The 21,962-nt window shown below is 33.9% G+C and overlaps 2 protein-coding genes across 5 annotated transcripts; both read left to right on the forward strand.

Annotated features, from left to right (window-relative positions):
- The first annotated feature begins 614 nt into the window (after positions 1-614).
- On the forward strand, positions 615-4,578 carry LOC111400286 (PH, RCC1 and FYVE domains-containing protein 1-like). Its single transcript, XM_023027702.1, has 5 exons — positions 615-749; positions 860-934; positions 1,027-1,221; positions 1,869-3,890; positions 4,537-4,578. The coding sequence occupies exons 1-5, from the start codon at positions 615-617 to the stop codon at positions 4,576-4,578; spliced, it is 2,469 nt and encodes an 822-aa protein (XP_022883470.1).
- Positions 4,579-7,810: 3,232 nt separating this feature from the next.
- Positions 7,811-21,210, forward strand: LOC111401223 (PH, RCC1 and FYVE domains-containing protein 1-like). 4 transcript variants are annotated; one of them, XM_023028863.1, is made up of 10 exons: positions 7,811-8,161; positions 9,226-9,312; positions 10,331-10,420; positions 10,531-10,605; positions 10,698-10,892; positions 11,540-13,561; positions 14,996-15,142; positions 16,209-16,555; positions 18,430-18,542; positions 20,801-21,210. In XM_023028863.1, exons 1-9 carry the CDS (start codon positions 8,105-8,107, stop codon positions 18,518-18,520), a joined length of 3,111 nt encoding a protein of 1,036 aa, XP_022884631.1. In that variant the 5' UTR covers positions 7,811-8,104; the 3' UTR covers positions 18,521-18,542; positions 20,801-21,210. The 4 variants fall into 4 exon arrangements, with proteins under 4 accessions (XP_022884631.1, XP_022884632.1, XP_022884630.1 ...); XM_023028864.1 differs by having other exon boundaries at positions 20,804-21,210; XM_023028862.1 differs by lacking the exon at positions 20,801-21,210 and having other exon boundaries at positions 18,430-18,942.
- Positions 21,211-21,962: the final 752 nt, after the last annotated feature.

Here is a 21,962-nt window from a genome sequence, read left to right on the forward strand (position 1 = left end):
TAAGATGATGGATGTGTCAATCATTGTGCTCTTGGTAAAGGAGAAATGGGAGATCGGGTAGGTTATAGTCCAATAAGGTGTTTTGAAAGGATTTACGCAAATTAGACGTAACAAAATTTCTGTAGTTTAGTTCTGTAATGAAACATGTGATAGCTCTGCAAACTAATCTCGCTAAGAATTTGAATCTGTGGAACAAGAAGATATCCTAAATCAAGGAAATAATGTGATTCTCTTTTAAGCTGATGGAGAAAAGTAAACCTATTCATTTATGGAAAAGTATGGTGCTAGGGAAAATGAATTTCCATTAATGTCGATATGCATACAAAGTAATAACAGAAGGAGAAAGAATATGGTAATCTACATTGCATAAATTTTCCATGTTTGCTGTAAAAAGGGAAATTGCATTATAGACTGTGATTTAAATATTTATTGGAAATTACAGGAGATGATACTTACATTTCTTGTCCATGTAAATGTAGAGTCGTATATTATAAATAATGGAGTGTAATCAAGAAGTATCTGCACAACACGATGACTGGTGTTCGCAGAAAATCTCTAATTTGCTAACCTTTCGGTGTTCCAACAACTCTTAGCTGTGATTTTCTGATTTCTGCATGTTCAAATGGGACCATGCCTCACTTCAAATTCTTGATTTTCAGGATGAAAAATTCTTGATTTGGTATTCTGGTCAGGAGGAAAGACAGATGAGATTAAGCTCAGTCACAAATGTTGTACATGGCCAAACCACTGTAAGTTTACGAAATCATTTTATCATGACTTGTATGATGTTATATGATATATTTTATATCCAAACGTTTCTTCTTCGTTTTTTTTCTTTTTTTTTTTTTTTAAAATAAAGAAGCAACTTCGACCAGAGAGGGAAAGCCAGTGCCTTTCACTTGTCTATGGAAATGGTGAATGCACCCTCGATCTGGTAATCAGAAAAAGATAGTGTCATCCATGTGTAATTAAATTTTCTCTTCAACTTCGGAACTTTTTTCATGCATCTCTTTTATCTTTATGTAGATATTCAGGGACAAAGAGCAGGCTAAGACTTGGTTTTTGGGTTTGAGAGCTGTAACATCCAGGAGTTATTGTAATGGATTGTGGAGTACTTTGAAGAAACGAAGAGGGGTCCAAAGTTGTATAAACAGTCCATCTGGTTTTATGAGAAGGAAACAGATCTTAGGACTTTTGGAGGAGAAAATTAGATCATCTCAGGTTGTTCTTACCATATTTTCTTTTTGTTGATGGAATTATCAATTCACGTTCACCTGTCCATAAAACAATAGAATATAAAGAAATGGTTTCATTAGTTGAACAGAATAAGTTTAGTTTGTAGAAATGTGCTCGAATGTAAATGAGGCTTTTCCATAGAGACCTGGCCGAGTATATTGAGAAATATATCTTAAATATATAGGCAATGTCCAATTAGTAAGAGGTGTAATGACAGAAGTAAATCTTTGATAGCTGAAGAAAATGACATTTTGATTTTGACAGTTGCATGAAGTGCTTTTTATGATAGTATTCTCAACATACTTTGCCTGTCGAAAATTATATTGAGGGCCAACTTTCTGTAGACCTGGCCAAGAAGTCTTAGACAATCTTTATTTCCGACTAATACTATAAGAAGCAAAACTGTCCTTTTCCCCTATAATTCTTCAGAAAACTTAAGAATATTATGGTATGCATTAAAATAAATCACCCATTTACTTCATTGCAAGTAAAATTTAGGTTTGAAATTTCTATACATGCCATTATGCTTCTCGATTATTTAATCACTTTTGCATAATATTCTTACTTTTTTCCCCCTCCAACTCCCTTGAGTTGGAAAACAACTTTTTAACTCTACTTCTTTGATGATTTAGGTACACAGTTTATCTGGGAGTCCACCTCAGTCATTATCAGCTAGATGTACTTCTGATGGTTTATCATGCTCATCCAATAGTTTCTATTCAGAATCAATTCTATTAAGCATTCACAATACCACGGATTTCTTAGCCCCAAGTTCTCCATATCTTCAGCAAGAAGATCCAAATGAGCAAGCAATGTGTGCCAGTTCAAAAATGTTTAATCTGTTCTCGACAAATCCTCCTGTGTCATTTGAATCTGGAAACCATATATTGAGGGATGTCTTAATTTGGGGGGAAGGAGCAGGAAAAGGGAGTTTGGAGGGTGGAGGAATGGAATTGGATGCTTTATTGCCTAAAGTTCTCGAATCGACCATGATGTTTGATCTCCATTCCATATCTCTAGGAAGGAAGCATGCTGCATTAGTAACCAAGCAGGGCGAAGTATTTTGCTGGGGCGAAGGAAGGAGGGGAAGACTCGGACATAAAGTTGATATTGATATTACCTGCCCAAAGGTTGTTGACTCCCTTGTTGGAGTTCATGTCAATTCTGTTGCTTGTGGTGAGTATCAAACATGTGCTTTAACATCTTCAGGTGAAGTGTACACGTGGGGCGACAACTGTAGTACTGATTTAGCGGATGAACATAATAAGAGAAGCCTTTGGGTGCCTCATAGACTTTATGGTTCACTTGATGGTCTAACAATATCTCATGTTGCTTGTGGAGAATGGCATACAGCAATTATTTCCACATCTGGGAAATTATTTACATATGGAGATGGAACATTTGGAGTACTTGGCCATGGCAATCTTCAGAGTGTGTCACACCCTAAGGAAGTTGAATCGCTGAAGGGACTACGGGTAATGACCATAGCATGCGGATCGTGGCACACAGCTGCCATAGTGGAAATCATGGTTGATCCTATCAAATTTAATAATCCTAGTGGAAAATTGTTTACATGGGGAGATGCTGATAAAGGAAGGCTCGGTCACTTTGATCAAGAGAGAAAACTCTGCCCAACTTGTATAGCAGAATTGGTGGATCATGATTTTGTTCAAGTATCTTGTGGTCGGACTCTTACCATAGGATTAACCAGCACTGGTAAAGTTTATACAATGGGAAGTGCAGCACATGGCCAACTCGGGAATCCACAATCCAGGGACAAGTCAATAGTAGCTGTACAAGGGAAACTTGCTAACGAGTTTGTCAGAGAAATCTCATCAGGATCTTATCATATTGCTGCCTTAACATCTCGAGGAAACGTTTATACTTGGGGAAAAGGTGAACACGGACAGTTAGGATTGGGTGATATCAAAGATCGAAATTCGCCAACTCTAGTCGAGACCCTGAGAGGAAGACAAGTAGAACATATTACATGTGGAGCAAGTTCTACAGCTGCAATTTGCTTACACAAATCAGTATCTAGTACTGACCAGTTGGCTTGCAAAGGATGCAGCATGGCTTTTGGGTTCACAAGGAAGAAGCATAACTGTTACAATTGTGGTCTTTTATTCTGTCGAGCATGCACCAACAAAAAATCTATGAATGCGTCCCTTGCACCAAGTAGGAACAAGCCGTTTCGAGTCTGTCATCAATGCTTTAATCAGATTTGCAGAGCTTTAGATCCAGGTAGTCATTTCAAGTTTGGAACAAACAGCCCAAGACCATTATTTACGTCTGAGAAGGCATACCACGACAAGAAAGAAGCATTATGCCAGACGACATCAGCAAGAAACTATTCTGATGAGGGCAGCCAATGCCATGAGAGGAAAAATTTCAGTAACACCATTTCTTTGGTGAATGAGTTACCCAGATGGAGGCAAGTTTCATGTCCTGAAGTTTTCAAGAAAAGATCTGGGGACCACATGATTACCCAAATTTATCCTTCAAGACATCAATTATCTTCTCAATCTCCAGTTTGCTTAGCGGATGACTCCTCACAATTAATATCTTCCACATCCAGTTCAATGAATGTGGAGAATAACTTGTCTCAATCGGAGAAGTTCTTCATTAAAGAAATCGAAAACCTTAAAACTCAGGTACTTTACCAAAAATTTTGTAGTCTGATTACGTGACGAGTTTTTGTTAATTGAAATTAAAGCTTTAGCCTTTAAGTGAAATATCTCTATAAATAGTCCCTGCTGTTTTATGTACGCATGTACAATTGAACATATTTCTTGCCTGGGAGGAAACTGGCATTCTGCCAAACCTCTGATTTAGTGTTGTAGAAGATAGTAAATTTTGTTTAGTAAAATACTGTATTAGCATAAAAGATCCTTTTATCTCTAATATGTGCTCCAAGGAGAAGGGAAATGAATTCTAGTGACTAAGATTCCAAACTATTAACTTCAGTACAAGCACCATAAGCAAACTGAGTTGCAATAATGTTATCGTTTTCCCATTCTGACTTAATTAGTGAGTATTGATTAACACGTCCTTTCAAATTTTAGGCCATGCCCTTTCTTTTTATAATACATAAGCATCACATCAACATTTGAATTCAAGGAAGAACTAAGCAATTACATACTAATATTGCTGTATGAGAACCTGAATTTTCCTAGCGATACTTATATGCATAGGAGATGAAGATCGATGTGAGTGCAGTGGTCTAATATAGAAATGGTCGCAGACAAGATCCTAAAGCACAGGCTATCTTATCTGTTCTTTGATTACATTTTCGTGAAGATGTCTAGGACAAGGAAAGAGTGCTTGTCCACTGTTACTTGACTGACTCGATTATTCACTGCTAAGTGTATGCACGCATAAAATGGACTTATCTTTGGGTATAAAAATTGATATGTTCTAAAGGGGGCGTCTAAGAAGAACTAAATAGGAGTATGGTAAGGCTACTTGGTGATTAACAATGTATTGCAGAACTAATTTATGGCTGATACTAAAAATTTATTCTGCCAGTTATTTATGAGCTAGTACAATAACTGTTGCTGCAGTCTTGAGGAATAGCCTTCATATTTGCTATTACACAATGTTCTATTATTTCCTTCTTGTTTTTTTTTTATTTTTTAATTCAATGGAAATAAATAAGTAGCACCAATCATGCCAAAATTTCCTCAAACTTGGCAAAGTAAATTCTAAGATGAAACGAGTCAAAAAGCAACAAATGTTTAAGAAATGGACCAAGGTTCAAGTGCAAATTAGGGTATAATAGAGAGCAAAGTTATCGATCTAGGCTCTAGGTTTGGCATTGACTTTGGCATGATGACCTTACACATGCGGGCTATGTTAAAAACAAACTGAAAAGATAGTCGAACTTCATTTTTCTAAAGATTAGTTCAAAATGATGCGATAAAAAATTTACGAATCGAATCAGATCGAAAGGTGTAATTCAAGAAGTGTAACACATGAGTTTACGTATGAACCCTTAACTCTAAAGGGACAACCCATTATTGAAATGAATTTTTGAGTTCAACAAATAGAATTTCTTGACCCCTTGATATCGGAATGACGTTCACAAGCAAGAAGGCGACAACAAATCTTGGAAAATATTCAAGTCTATACAGTTTGAGGTAAATTAGATTTTTATATTCATAAAATAATTTGAAGGCATGAATTCTTACTTTTTTACCCATGGGAAAGTATAGTAACTTAACCACCATAACTATGAAAAAGTGTGAAATAAGCTTTTTTCTGTTAAAGATCCTTTCACTTTCCCTTAAATAAATAATTAGCACTACACGTTTGCATATAATGAAAAAACTTTTGGACCTTAGGCAAGGGATTTTTCAAGAATATACATAGTAAATTAAAGTGCCAAATAATTTGGGGGTCCTATAATTTAGCTTTGCTGAGATTTAAGGGTCCTACAAAGCAATGAAATTTAGTTTTTGTTTAATAGCCAACTTAAATTTGTGATTTTGTGTTGAATTATTGAGATTAGTTCTTAATCAAGATGTTAGTCCATTCCTTTCATGTCATACGACAATACAGAGCTAAAGACAGATACATATTATCTGTCCAAAACCAGTATTATGTGAAAAAAATATGTCGTAAAGCATTAGAAAAAATTCTCGTAAAAAACGACAAAAGAGTGAAAAAATATCTTAATTTTTAACTAAAACAAAAATACTAAAATCCTTATATGCATGAACTTGTCTATACCATCTCATATTGTTCTTAACTAACGTTTATCCTTTACTCTTGTTCGACTATGTTCAAATTAACTTGTTTAACATACTAGAAATACGAGAATTGATATAAATGATAGACCAGTTACTTGAGTCTAAAAATGGAGAAAATTAGACAGTTGGCTCTTAACCTGTCGATATAATGACAAGTTGATTTTCAATATTTCATTATAAGTTCCAAAAGTTGGAAAAAAATTGTCTGTTAAATTGTTGCAAATTTATGGACATTAGCTGAAATAAGAAACAAAAAAGGATAAATATATATGTACAAGCAAATGTGTACAAAATGGGTTACTTACTCTCACAAACAAATGACTCCCACGTGAATTTAAAAAACGTCGGCCTGTGATTCTCACCTTCTATTGTGAGTAGTGAGTAAATGATTTTGTAAAAAAAGTTTATAAGTGTAGCATGATAAAAAAAAAAAAAAATAGCTTCAAAAATTTGGAGATGACTGGCTAGTTGACGTTTTACTAGAGATCTGGATTATTTCTATTATTGGAAACTGATTTTGCAGTTATAATAAAATATTGGGGATTAATTTGTTTTCTTTGAAAGTTAAGATTAACTTGTTACAGAGGTAATAAGTTGAAGACCAATATTGTAATTACTCTAAAAAAAATGATAATCATGACTTTTACCTGCTAGAATCTAACATCCATTTTCATTAGTTACTGCCTCAATCGCACGTGCCTTTCAATTGTAAGTAACTTGTGTCTCCTTTTCATTAGCAAATTAGTCCCCACACAAAAAGAAAGTTGAATGATATCATTTGATCTCCGTACATTCCAACTTAAAAAGAGAATAAACAAAAGCTATAAGGAACTATTTATTATGTTTTATTTCTTAAATTTCTTAATAATATTTAATTTTTGTTTGATTATCATACAAGGGGGTATTTTTCATGAAACTACTAGAATTGAACTAATTCTAAACAGTATTCTTATATGTAACAATATGCAAATTTAGTTCAATTCTGGCTAAGATTGAACTAGTTCTAAACAGTATTTTAAAATGCGCGTATATGTTTAGAGCGTTCTGAAAACTCCTGCAAATAGAATATGCGTGTGATAATGTGGTCAAAACTTTGAGAATTGTGTTATCTAAATTCTCGTTGATCTATTTGATAATGAATTACAACTCTATTTGACAAGAAATCAAAAGCTCATCGACATTTAAATAGGTGATGATAACAACTAATGATAAATAATAATATATATTGACAAAATTCTAATTAATACTTGACTCGAATGAATAATGCAACATATTACAAAATAGTACTCATCACCAATCTATTTGATTAGAAAACCACTGACATCTTATCCTATAAAATAAAATCATGTCAATAAGTGCATTGTCATATAGACGAATACTAAATTCAATTATGCTACATATTTAGACTCAAATTCAGATAGGACATGTGTCGATATATGATTGAACAATTTAAAAAATTAAAACTAAAACATCTAATCATTTTTTAACACATCAGTTTGTCTCTTCACTTCCTATTTTTAACCGTGAACAAGTAGCTTTATTCTACTAAAATTTCATTTATACCAAAATAGCATTACTCTCTTTTTTGACTTAACTTTCACAAAAAGATCAAACTAATTGAATCGAAATGGATCAAGTTGATATCCACATTACATACATATCCAATTTCATTTGAGTATGAAAAGGAACAAAAAGAAACATCCAACTCCAACTAAGGTATTGAAAATGACATAATAATCATGTGTGATTAGATTTCCTATAATAAAGTACATAAATGTATTATGCTGAACACGTGCGACGCGATTGTGTTCCATTAACTTGATTACAAATCTCTCTCCGTCTCTGCACGATCCACGAAGCCAACACAACACTGGTGAAGTGATGATGGAAGAATAGAGAATCCCTAACAAGAAAAGAAAGGAGAGAAAAAAGGAAAGAATATCAATCAATTCTCTTTCTTCTTTGCTGCACTGTAGATTGTAAGCTTTGAAATTCCACTCTTTGCTGCATTCTTTGTTTTCACACATTCTCTTCTCTTCTTAAACCCCCACCCCTCTCTCTCTTCTTGGGATAATATATACATCGTGTTCGCCTACTTGCCTGATAATTTCCGGAAAATGAGCGAAGAATTGTTCGCATTAGGAACCTCTGGCTCTGATAGAGCAGTTGAACAGGTTTTCCTCTTAGCCCCCGCGTAGTTTACAAAATTCATTATTATTATTAATATTATTATTATTATTATTATTATTATTATTATTATTATTATTATTATGTAATTTAAAGTAATGTGATGATTTATTCATAGACATTCTTTGAGCCCTTTATTGAGGAATTTTGGCTCTTTGGGAGACATTAAACTTGTCATTTTTTTGTGTCGAATTTCATGGAGAATTCAGTTGAGTGGGACTGAGGGAGAACATTTTCTTGTCTGAAAAAAAAAAAAGAAAAACAACAACTTGACGACCACATGCTAATGAGGGCGTGCAATTTGTCTTAAAAAGACTAGTAAAATGTTCTAAGTTTGAATTAAATTTAATTATTTTCAATATTTCTCTCTTAATTAGTTGAGAGTTTTTGTTTACTTGGTGCTCTCTCCAAGTTAAAGCAGGAAACACAGAGATTTAGAGGTATATTATTCTGTATTGATGTCATGGAATTGAACTTTGGATTCTGGAATTTGTAAATATTACAAGTTCGGATCAGTAATTTTTTTAAGAATTAAAAAATAAAAATCCGCATCAAGAGATTTAAACATTAACATAATCTAAGTATTTTATCTGAACATCTTAAAATTGATACGTGAGCTCTTATTGGTAAATTCATATTGAACAGGGTTTTGCATGAAATTTAATTCCTAAGCGATTTTCTGATAATAGATTTCCCGTCTTTCTTTTTGTAATTTTTGTTTTTCTCTTTATTTTTGAGATGAGATTCACTTAATGCTGTTACTATGATCTTTTTCGCATTTTCGTCTGCCAGGTTTGCATAGACTTAGTCTCAATTGCCGAATTGACAGAAGGTCGTACATAAGTTTATTTAGTTTTTCATATTCACGATTCGAACAACCAAATTGCCGATGTCATTTAGTTTAAAATTACAGAACATCATGTTTCAAGCAACCAAATTGATTTTCATTTTTTTTTCCTACTATTTACTGCTATAACAGGTAGTGATATACCTTTAATAAAAAAAAATAATAATAAAATTTATTTCTTACATCATTCACTGCCTTGCACAGGCAATTGTTGCATTAAAGAAGGGTGCTCATCTTTTGATGTCTGGCAGAAGAGGGAAGCCCAAATTTTGTCCTTTCAGATTATCCACGGTATGCATTGAAAGAAATGTATGGTGATGCTCACAAACTATGTGATGGTTGAAGCATTGCCCTTTTTGTCTCCAAATAAAACTATGTACAAGCTTATAGTTATCCATTTTTCCTGGTGTAGCAGAATGGTTAATTAAGTTTTGAGTGCTAAATTTTAGTGCCTTTGCCATTGTCTCGAAGTTTCCAGCTTTTATTTCTGCTAGATGATTGAATACTTTATCAGCTTACTACTTTCTTCACATTCCCTATGTGAGACCAACTGATATCACCATTTGTTCTTTCAACTTCGTATGTCTAGGATGAAGCATTGTGTCCAAATTTCTCAACACTTTCTTAAATCTGGAACACTGAAACTGTGTTAAGATGATGGATGTGTCAATCATTGTGCTCTTGGTAAAGGAGAAATGGGAGATCGGGTAGGTTATAGTCCAATAAGGTGTTTCGAAAGGATTTACGCAAATTAGACGTAACAAAATTTCTGTAGTTTAGTTCTGTAATGAAACATGTGATAGCTCTGCAAACTAATCTCGCTAAGAATTTGAATCTGTGGAACAAGAAGATATCCTAAATCAAGGAAATAATGTGATTCTCTTTTAAGCTGATGGAGAAAAGTAAACCTATTCATTTATGGAAAAGTATGGTGCTAGGGAAAATGGATTTCCATTAATGTCGATATGCATACAAAGTAATAACAGAAGGAGAAAGAATATGGTAATCTACATTGCATAAATTTTCCATGTTTGCTGTAAAAAGGGAAATTGCATTATAGACTGTGATTTAAATATTTATTGGAAATTACAGGAGATGATACTTACATTTCTTGTCCATGTAAATGTAGAGTCGTATATTATAAATAATGGAGTGTAATCAAGAAGTATCTGCACAACACGATGACTGGTGTTCGCAGAAAATCTCTAATTTGCTAACCTTTCGGTGTTCCAACAACTCTTAGCTGTGATTTTCTGATTTCTGCATGTTCAAATGGGACCATGCCTCACTTCAAATTCTTGATTTTCAGGATGAAAAATTCTTGATTTGGTATTCTGGTCAGGAGGAAAGACAGATGAGATTAAGCTCAGTCACAAATGTTGTACATGGCCAAACCACTGTAAGTTTACGAAATCATTTTATCATGACTTGTATGATGTTATATGATATATTTTATATCCAAACGTTTCTTCTTCGTTTTTTTTCTTTTTTTTTTTTTTTAAAATAAAGAAGCAACTTCGACCAGAGAGGGAAAGCCAGTGCCTTTCACTTGTCTATGGAAATGGTGAATGCACCCTCGATCTGGTAATCAGAAAAAGATAGTGTCATCCATGTGTAATTAAATTTTCTCTTCAACTTCGGAACTTTTTTCATGCATCTCTTTTATCTTTATGTAGATATTCAGGGACAAAGAGCAGGCTAAGACTTGGTTTTTGGGTTTGAGAGCTGTAACATCCAGGAGTTATTGTAATGGATTGTGGAGTACTTTGAAGAAACGAAGAGGGGTCCAAAGTTGTATAAACAGTCCATCTGGTTTTATGAGAAGGAAACAGATCTTAGGACTTTTGGAGGAGAAAATTAGATCATCTCAGGTTGTTCTTACCATATTTTCTTTTTGTTGATGGAATTATCAATTCACGTTCACCTGTCCATAAAACAATAGAATATAAAGAAATGGTTTCATTAGTTGAACAGAATAAGTTTAGTTTGTAGAAATGTGCTCGAATGTAAATGAGGCTTTTCCATAGAGACCTGGCCGAGTATATTGAGAAATATATCTTAAATATATAGGCAATGTCCAATTAGTAAGAGGTGTAATGACAGAAGTAAATCTTTGATAGCTGAAGAAAATGACATTTTGATTTTGACAGTTGCATGAAGTGCTTTTTATGATAGTATTCTCAACATACTTTGCCTGTCGAAAATTATATTGAGGGCCAACTTTCTGTAGACCTGGCCAAGAAGTCTTAGACAATCTTTATTTCCGACTAATACTATAAGAAGCAAAACTGTCCTTTTCCCCTATAATTCTTCAGAAAACTTAAGAATATTATGGTATGCATTAAAATAAATCACCCATTTACTTCATTGCAAGTAAAATTTAGGTTTGAAATTTCTATACATGCCATTATGCTTCTCGATTATTTAATCACTTTTGCATAATATTCTTACTTTTTTCCCCCTCCAACTCCCTTGAGTTGGAAAACAACTTTTTAACTCTACTTCTTTGATGATTTAGGTACACAGTTTATCTGGGAGTCCACCTCAGTCATTATCAGCTAGATGTACTTCTGATGGTTTATCATGCTCATCCAGTAGTTTCTATTCAGAATCAATTCTATCAAGCATTCACAGTACCACGGATTTCTTAGCCCCAAGTTCTCCATATCTTCAGCAAGAAGATCCAAATGAGCAAGCAATGTGTGCCAGTTCAAAAATGTTTAATCTGTTCTCGACAAATCCTCCTGTGTCATTTGAATCTGGAAACCATATATTGAGGGATGTCTTAATTTGGGGGGAAGGAGCAGGAAAAGGGAGTTTGGAGGGTGGAGGAATGGAATTGGATGCTTTATTGCCTAAAGTTCTCGAATCGACCATGATGTTTGATCTCCATTCCATATCTCTAGGAAGGAAGCATGCTGCATTAGTAACCAAGCAGGGCGAAGTATTTTGCTGGGGCGAAGGAAGGAGGGGAAGACTCGGACATAAAGTTGATATTGATATTACCTGCCCAAAGGTTGTTGACTCCCTTGTTGGAGTTCATGTCAATTCTGTTGCTTGTGGTGAGTATCAAACATGTGCTTTAACATCTTCAGGTGAAGTGTACACGTGGGGCGACAACTGTAGTACTGATTTAGCGGATGAACATAATAAGAGAAGCCTTTGGGTGCCTCATAGACTTTATGGTTCACTTGATGGTCTAACAATATCTCATGTTGCTTGTGGAGAATGGCATACAGCAATTATTTCCACATCTGGGAAATTATTTACATATGGAGATGGAACATTTGGAGTACTTGGCCATGGAAATCTTCAGAGTGTGTCACACCCTAAGGAAGTTGAATCGCTGAAGGGACTACGGGTAATGACCATAGCATGCGGATCGTGGCACACAGCTGCCATAGTGGAAATCATGGTTGATCCTATCAAATTTAATAATCCTAGTGGAAAATTGTTTACATGGGGAGATGCTGATAAAGGAAGGCTCGGTCACTTTGATCAAGCGAGAAAACTCTGCCCAACTTGTATAGCAGAATTGGTGGATCATGATTTTGTTCAAGTATCTTGTGGTCGGACTCTTACCATAGGATTAACCAGCACTGGTAAAGTTTATACAATGGGAAGTGCAGCACATGGCCAACTCGGGAATCCACAATCCAGGGACAAGTCAATAGTAGCTGTACAAGGGAAACTTGCTAACGAGTTTGTCAGAGAAATCTCATCAGGATCTTATCATATTGCTGCCTTAACATCTCGAGGAAACGTTTATACTTGGGGAAAAGGTGAACACGGACAGTTAGGATTGGGTGATATCAAAGATCGAAATTCGCCAACTCTAGTCGAGACCCTGAGAGGAAGACAAGTAGAACATATTACATGTGGAGCAAGTTCTACAGCTGCAATTTGCTTACACAAATCAGTATCTAGTACTGACCAGTTGGCTTGCAAAGGATGCAGCATGGCTTTTGGGTTCACAAGGAAGAAGCATAACTGTTACAATTGTGGTCTTTTATTCTGTCGAGCATGCACCAACAAAAAATCTATGAATGCGTCCCTTGCACCAAGTAGGAACAAGCCGTTTCGAGTCTGTCATCAATGCTTTAATCAGATTTGCAGAGCTTTAGATCCAGGTAGTCATTTCAAGTTTGGAACAAACAGCCCAAGACCATTATTTACGTCTGAGAAGGCATACCACGACAAGAAAGAAGCATTATGCCAGACGACATCAGCAAGAAACTATTCTGATGAGGGCAGCCAATGCCATGAGAGGAAAAATTTCAGTAACACCATTTCTTTGGTGAATGAGTTACCCAGATGGAGGCAAGTTTCATGTCCTGAAGTTTTCAAGAAAAGATCTGGGGACCACATGATTACCCAAATTTATCCTTCAAGACATCAATTATCTTCTCAATCTCCAGTTTGCTTAGCGGATGACTCCTCACAATTAATATCTTCCACATCCAGTTCAATGAATGTGGAGAATAACTTGTCTCAATCGGAGAAGTTCTTCATTAAAGAAATCGAAAACCTTAAAACTCAGGTACTTTACCAAAAATTTTGTAGTCTGATTACGTGACGAGTTTTTGTTAATTGAAATTAAAGCTTTAGCCTTTAAGTGAAATATCTCTATAAATAGTCCCTGCTGTTTTATGTACGCATGTACAATTGAACATATTTCTTGCCTGGGAGGAAACTGGCATTCTGCCAAACCTCTGATTTAGTGTTGTAGAAGATAGTAAATTTTGTTTAGTAAAATACTGTATTAGCATAAAAGATCCTTTTATCTCTAATATGTGCTCCAAGGAGAAGGGAAATGAATTCTAGTGACTAAGATTCCAAACTATTAACTTCAGTACAAGCACCATAAGCAAACTGAGTTGCAATAATGTTATCGTTTTCCCATTCTGGCTTAATTAGTGAGTATTGATTAACACGTCCTTTCAAATTTTAGGCCATGCCCTTTCTTTTTATAATACATAAGCATCACATCAACATTTGAATTCAAGGAAGAACTAAGCAATTACATACTAATATTGCTGTATGAGAACCTGAATTTTCCTAGCGATACTTATATGCATAGGAGATGAAGATCGATGTGAGTGCAGTGGTCTAATATAGAAATGGTCGCAGACAAGATCCTAAAGCACAGGCTATCTTATCTGTTCTTTGATTACATTTTCGTGAAGATGTCTAGGACAAGGAAAGAGTGCTTGTCCACTGTTACTTGACTGACTCGATTATTCACTGCTAAGTGTATGCACGCATAAAATGGACTTATCTTTGGGTATAAAAATTGATATGTTCTAAAGGGGGCGTCTAAGAAGAACTAAATAGGAGTATGGTAAGGCTACTTGGTGATTAACAATGTATTGCAGAACTAATTTATGGCTGATACTAAAAATTTATTCTGCCAGTTATTTATGAGCTAGTACAATAACTGTTGCTGCAGTCTTGAGGAATAGCCTTCATATTTGCTATTACACAATGTTCTATTATTTCCTTCTTGTTACCTTATTAAAGAAGTTGGTATGCCTGCATTTGGAGTTACTAATGGTTAACATGCTCCACATCTTGTGGAAAAACTATTTTTCTTACTCAGCATCTCTCGTCTTGCTATAGCTACAGGAGGCCAGAATTTATTTAGTAATATTTTTCAAAACTAGAGTGGAAAACTATGCGAAAGTGGGAAAAATGTCATCTTTGGAGAAAGATATTCTGGACAAAAAGGATGGTGTAGTCTGCTAATGTTGCCTTTTTGTTATTTATCTACTCTAAGTTGGTTGTGCTACATTTGCCGGAATTTCATACAATTGAAATGATTTTCATAAGCTTCTTATATTAAATAACTGCAGTGGTATTATGTTATACTTCACTTATAACAGATTCTTTCACATTATTCAACTACTACTTAATGCCACACGTAACCAGATTCTTAAAATTTTTCTTAGCAATGAGTTTTATTTACTATCAATAGGCTGGGAATCTACAAAAGCTATACAGAACAAGAAAAGAGAAAATTAAAGAAAATCGACAAAAGACTGAGGAAGCTTGGTCACTTGCGAAAGAGGAAGCAGCCAAGAGTAAAGCAGCAAAGGAAGTCATACAAGCTTTGACATCAAGGGTATTTGTTTCATTCAGTGAATTACTATAATACTTGCACACATACACAGGGTAAGATTAACTTTAGAAGGCAATAGTTTGTTGAAGAAATTGTTAACTATTCTTGGGTCATCAAACTGTACTTCTCTGGCACTCCATTTCTTCTAGTAGTCAAAGTGAAGAGCTAAATGAAAATTGTACAAAACAGAGACTTAAGATTGTGTGTTTACTACAATGATCAAGCATGCTTATATAACTTCATCCACAACATGTACCAATATCTGAAAATTACACAATGAAATATGATGGTTATTATTAACAATTGTTGCCACGCTGAGCAAGAAGAGCCTACCATATATATATATATATATATATGAAAGTTCTTTGGTTTTTGGTAGTCTGTTCCAAATGATAAATAATTCTTTCTTTTATTTTCTTCGGATCATAATTAGATTTTTGTAGGAGCACATAATCTAGTTCTCTCCTATAATCTTCATTCTACTGAAAATATTGCAAGATTTAATTCCAAATTGACTTTTTTAACCCATTATATAAACCCCTTTATTGTGTTATATTGAAGCAATATTTTTCTTGCCAAAACAATTCTAGTAAATAATTATCAATCTGATCAAAGTGATTTTTAATGAGTTCACAAAACCTTGACTGTTTAAGAAACTAAAGTGGGATGTTAACTGGATAGGGATTAAATAATGTGGTTTCTGCTTCTAGGTACTGGCAAAATTGTTGGCCATGAATTGAACAATAGTTTTAATTTCTAGTTAAGTTTCTCCATGTTGTTCAGATAAAAGAGTTGAAGATATCAAGTTACCAATGTTCTCTTTTGTTGATATTTAGGATCAACTCTCTCAAGCAATGGACCTGATATCTGCTTCATTTTGATCTTCTTTCTAACTTCTTTATGTGTATATTGTGTAGATTATGACTTAGAAATTTTCTGGTTTTTTAGCATTGTTATTTATCTATTCAGAAACAACAAGGAAAGCATTATTTAAAAATTGATAGATCACATGAAATGAGTACGTTGCTACTGTCTGTTAAGTATCTGTGATATATGGACAATCTTTCAGATTCGTGCAACGTCAGAGAAGTTTTCTGGTGAAAGAGTCGAAGAAGAACAACCTATTGCTGCTGTTGATTATGTGCCCCGTGAGGTTGAACACCCGGAAGATAAATATTTCGAAAGTCTTTCTAGTTCGCCTATTGTCCTCTCAAACAAGTTAAGATCTTTGCGTAATGGAGATTCCCGTGATGGAATTCTGTCAGTAAGAGAATCTTGTCCTGGAAGAGTAGATTCTGGAAAAACTGGGGTTGAACCCCTGAAGGTTGAATGGGTAGAACAGTATCAACCCGGTGTCTACATCACTTTTGTAACTTTGCCAAATGGACAAACAGGCCTCAAACGAGTCAGGTTCAGGTAAAATCTTGATTCTCTATTAATTTTACATTCCGCTGCATTTCATTATTTCACGAACGTCGTTAAAAAATTTAACACGACAAGCAACTAGAAGAATATAATCATCATGTATGATTAATTACACATTGATTAGTAAAAGTGAAATATATAACAGAGTGACTTCACAAAAGAATGTGGTTATCTTTACATTTTGAGGGTCATGCATTCCTGTTGATAATTTCGTAGTTGAAATCATTAAGATGTTAAATGATGTTGACTTCGTAACTGGTTAAACTTGTCCTTTTTGATTGGCAAACTAAATGATATACATACTCCATTTCCAATGTGCCAAATAGGGATACCTTGGCTTTGCAAAATCCTTAAGGATAATTGAGTCAAAACTGCCCCCGCTCTAATAGAAAATCTTGACACATTTGATATGAAAATGGAACAATCATTTTCCCCAAAATCTTATCTAGGAAAATATACTCACACCAGTGGCTAGAGTTAAAAATTTCACAAACCAGTTTGTGTTCATTGGTAAAAGATCAACTATTTACGTTCTTAAAATGATATTACGAATACTTAGATTATAGCCAATGAATTTTGTAAATACTGTACAGGATTTTCCCACTGTTTTCTCATACAAGGAGACTAATGTGGTATTATTTAATGGCATAACAGTAGATATTTTTTTTGGTTGTGTTTCTAGTCCACAATTTTAGTGCAAACTCATCATGCATTCTGCAAAACTAGTTTTTTCATCAATCTAAAGGCCTTGGAATTATATAGTAGAAGGGGCAGTGGCAGCATGTGATGTGAAATAAAAAAGGACCTGCCAACTTAGAAATGTTATTACTTGAATCTCAAGAAGATCACTAATGTGTTGAGCAAAGAATAGTTTAGGGTTTATGAGGTTTCTGACCAATTTTAAAGCGTTTCTTTAAGTAGCCGACCACAATTTTATTGCGCAAAAGTCTTAGTTTGTTCTTATCGTCGTCGTACATGGTAGTTTACCTAGAGTCTTTAATGCATTCATGCAACCTGCAATACTCTAGGCTTAGATCGTCTCGAAGTGAAGTTTTCTTGTACTTTGGGTTGAGAATTAGAAATCCCATTTCCTTATTCCACCTAGGCAATCAATTCACAAAAAAGAAATAGACACACAAGATTGATAAAAGTTCGCTTCAATATGAGACTGTCCCCTCCCGTCGCTACAGTAATTCACAATGATTAAAAGAAGTTTATAAGAAAAAATCGCGCATACTATCTTCATTAACTTCTCTCTCATTGCAGATGTCGACCTGCATACTAGCTCCACATAGTGACAATAATTAGGCTTCACAATTTTACACTTAGCCACCCAGATTGTCATGGTTTACCGCAGCTCTCTTCGGTTGCCAATTTTCAATGAAAATGTTTTAAGAATATAAACGAAAGGTTGTGTTCTCTTGCTTAGCCTGACTTAGTTGAATATAACTTTCTTTTAGTCAGAACCCGGATATGTCACCCAAAACATCCTGATTGTGGTAGCATTCTTTTAATGGTTGATCATTTCAAATGAAAAAAAGTTAACTAGAGAGTTTCAAATGGAAGATTTTTCATTTAGAAATCTTACTAAGCTATTTAGCTTAACAAAGAATAAGGTGCAAAGTTTAAGTCTTACCCATTCCGCAGTTTTCTTTAATTCTTTGTTAGAGGCCCACTAATGTAGGTTTAATAACTTAATAATCAACTATACATATTTAATTCTGTTTTAGAGACCCTCTAAGAAGTCGTGTACTTGCTGTCTTTAGTTTCTCTTCAAGATCACAATGTAGGTTATTCCATGATCCACATAAAACTTCCTTGTATTTTTTATTTTATGCTCCCTATCATTAATGCTGTGTTTGCAGCCGGAAAAAGTTCACTGACAATGAGGCGAAGAGATGGTGGGATGAAAACCAGCAAATAGTATGTCAATATTACAGTATTGATGGTTATTGAAGTTCCACAAAAAACCGATAAGGTGCATAATTTTTGTTCTCTCACTCTTCACACCCATGTTTTGCTGACGCGCTGAAAGTACAATGGTTTCACTTGTCATTCCACGATTCAATATGATTGAAATCGAATGCTGCAAGGCAAAAATCATTCTGTCTTGGCTTTAGATTGCACATTCTCATGAAAGGCAAATTGCAAACGTGTTCATAAATTATGTCGGAATGCAAATTTCCTTTTGCATCCATAGTATATGTATTGGATAAAATGCTAGAAACACAGTAAATCCAATTTATAGTTTTAGTACGAGGTTGCATGTCTTCTTTAGAATAATAGCTTATTTGAGTACGTGAGTTCTATGAATTGTATAGTGGTCCATAATCATGGAGGGACAGTATTGTCTTCCATTTACAAAATTTTTCCGGCAATTGGAGCATTGTAATTGCAGAAAAATTGCATTGTCATCATAATTGGGTACTATTGACTTATTTGAAGTTCTTACTTCCGGAAATGACATTCAAGATATGAGTATAAATCTTGAAATTCAAAAGATTGTCATCCTATGAAATCTATTAGTTATTCACAGATGATGTTAAGATTTTGTTATCCTACGAAATCTGTTTGTTATTTTAAAATGATGTTAAAGTTCTTTAGTTACTGTGTTGGACTATATAAAGGAATTTAGCGTAAAATTATAAAAAGCATGCCTAAGCACAAAACTTGACATTGTCATCTAACACGCTTTACACTTTTTAGCGCTCAAGTGAATTAGGCTCGTAAAAGCTTGAAGTTTAATCTTGCCACTTAGTCATGTTATACACTTTTTAGAACACTATATAATGGTTGGTGGACAATATTATGGGGGAATAAGATTGATAATTATTTTTTATTTAGTCAAAAAAGGGGAAAATGGTGCATTGATCTCAAACCTTTATCCATCATTCCATCTTGTGTTTTTTGTTCAATTATTTAAATCTTGCACAAATGATCTTATACCTTTACATTCCTGTGCACAAGTGACCCTTTTGAATGGATTGTGTCAAGATTTACCACTTTCGTCAAGATTACTAAGGTTTGGCACCGTTTGTTCTATGATCTAAAGGTTTGAGCACAAAATGCAAGATGGACAAATGTTTATCATTTGTGCCAATTCTTCCAGATGATAGGTGTTTTGGATGTGTGAAACCTAATATAATGTACAATTTCTTAAGTGCTATAGGGTACTTTGAAAAATTCGCATTTCTATCAGGTCGTCTTAAAATTTCTTTCCTATACAAAGGATATTAGGGCATGCCTCCATTTTGGGTTTTGGAGTAAATAGAAAACAAATTGAGATGTGAGTCTAAAATATATTGTAATTCTTTTGTTCGTTATAGTATAATTTTGATGGTGGTAACTCGTCCAGTAACTCTCACATTCAAAGGAATCACGTTAAATTGCATGTTATTCTTACTTTCATTTTTTTATTTTAGGTGAATAATTGCTCTTACTAATATGAATGATTTGTTTAAACCATAATAATAGGGACTTGACCAAGTGATATTGCAGAGAAAAACTTGATATTTTTTAGAACACTATCTAGATTTAGAAGCTTCATTAGACAGACTAACTCGCCAAATTTCATATGCAAATTTAAATTATATTTTAATATTATTTTAAGAAATAAAGAAAACCATTTTGGAACTTGAGTTTCACTCACCACTTACTAGACATCATGTCATGTAGATTGAAAATCTTTTGAATATTTACTTTTTTCTCAGTCACATCATATTGAAGGAATTTCTATCAAATTGCATTAGAGAAGTTCTTTTTAATACTTTCTATTTTGTTTATATGACATAATGTTAAAACAATTCATGATTGCATTGTTGATGCACTTATGAGAGTTTGGTGATAATGTTTTATTTTTATTTTTTTGCCCTTTTTCTCTTCCGGTTATATTTACTATTTTTTAAAATTATTTTAACCAAAATTAAGGACATTTTAGTCCTTTTATTTAATCAAAATTGACATTTTTAAAGGTCTGTTAGATAGGAACCAGTCAAAATGATCGAGTCCGCCCATTAACTGAAAGATTATAACAGTTTTAGTTTAAATTTAATAGCACAATATCCCTTTATCTATTAACCACATTGCCATAAACCAACATACCTTTGGAAATAGCACAAAACGTCCATGTTTGAAATGTTTTGTGTGGAATATTCCCCTACCATCAATCTTCCTTCATCCTGCCATTAAATTCCAATAAAAAGGGGAAAATGGGATGACCTTTTGCATTTATTACAGCAGTTTGATTACAAAGCGGCAAATCAATGGAGAGAAGGGAATCAAGCGACAGATAGTTTAGTTGGGTTGGAAGCTAAGGGCTTGTTGAAACGTTTTAATAATTGGAGAGCTTTGCCAAGGCTTGCTCGAGGTCTACTTCGTCTGGATGTGATGGGGATGACTTATTTGAAGAAGTGAATTATGCATGTTGATGTTTGAGTAGTGGTGTCTTTTCAGGTTTTACTTATTATTTGGATTGTTTTCTAAGTATTGCAATTACGGTTTTTCTTCGCAATTAGCAAGGGTTTTAATAAAGTTTGGGGGTGCTGTCCTCATTCATTAAAATAAAAAAATAAAAAATAAATAAAAAATGAAGAAGAAGAAGAGAGTGCTAGTCAGATAAGTGTTGCCCATTTTGAGTGCAATAAGAGTGAGAAATAGTGTATACGTTCATAAACAAATTGTATAAGGATTTCTTAATAAAATACTATTTTTTGGTATTTAAACTAACATATTCTTCATTGAATTGGACGTCTTCAAATTACCACCTTACACATTACTTTTAAGCAAAAAGTATCAATAATTGTGGTAGAAATGATTGTGAACGAAGGACTGATTAGAATAAAAAAAATCACCATTTTGACTTTTTTTTAAATTAAAAAAAAAATCAAGACTTTCAATCAATTATATTATAATTTCAAGATTCCTGGTTAATTATTCGGTTGTTCCCAAAATTAAAAACTCAATGTTAACTTAAATATTTTTCCATTTCAATATTCTTTTTTTTTTTTCAAGGCACAATAATTAATTTCCATTAATTTAAATTGTCACGAACACACAAAATGCTTACATACATCGATGAAAAATGATTCATATATAGTCGAAATCAATCTTTTTAGCAGAGATTTTTGTGACTTCGTTCCCCCCATTCAAACCATAAAACAAATTATTGTGTTTGCTTTCGGCAAAAATATTAATATTGAATGTGCATGGCTGCCATAAATAATACGTATAAAAAAATTAAAAGCATATATTGAAACTAATTTTTTTTATTATGGAAAGGTGATTAAAATACAAGCTTCATGTTCTTTCGGTATTCAGGTTGAGAATACTCTTTTCAACTCCTTTTCTTTCACGAATCCAATTCAATACCTTTGTTCCCATTAATTTTTGTGAACCTATT

This window comes from Olea europaea, chromosome 10, assembly GCF_002742605.1.
Source record: "Olea europaea var. sylvestris chromosome 10, O_europaea_v1, whole genome shotgun sequence".
NCBI classification, from domain to species: domain Eukaryota; kingdom Viridiplantae; phylum Streptophyta; class Magnoliopsida; order Lamiales; family Oleaceae; genus Olea; species Olea europaea.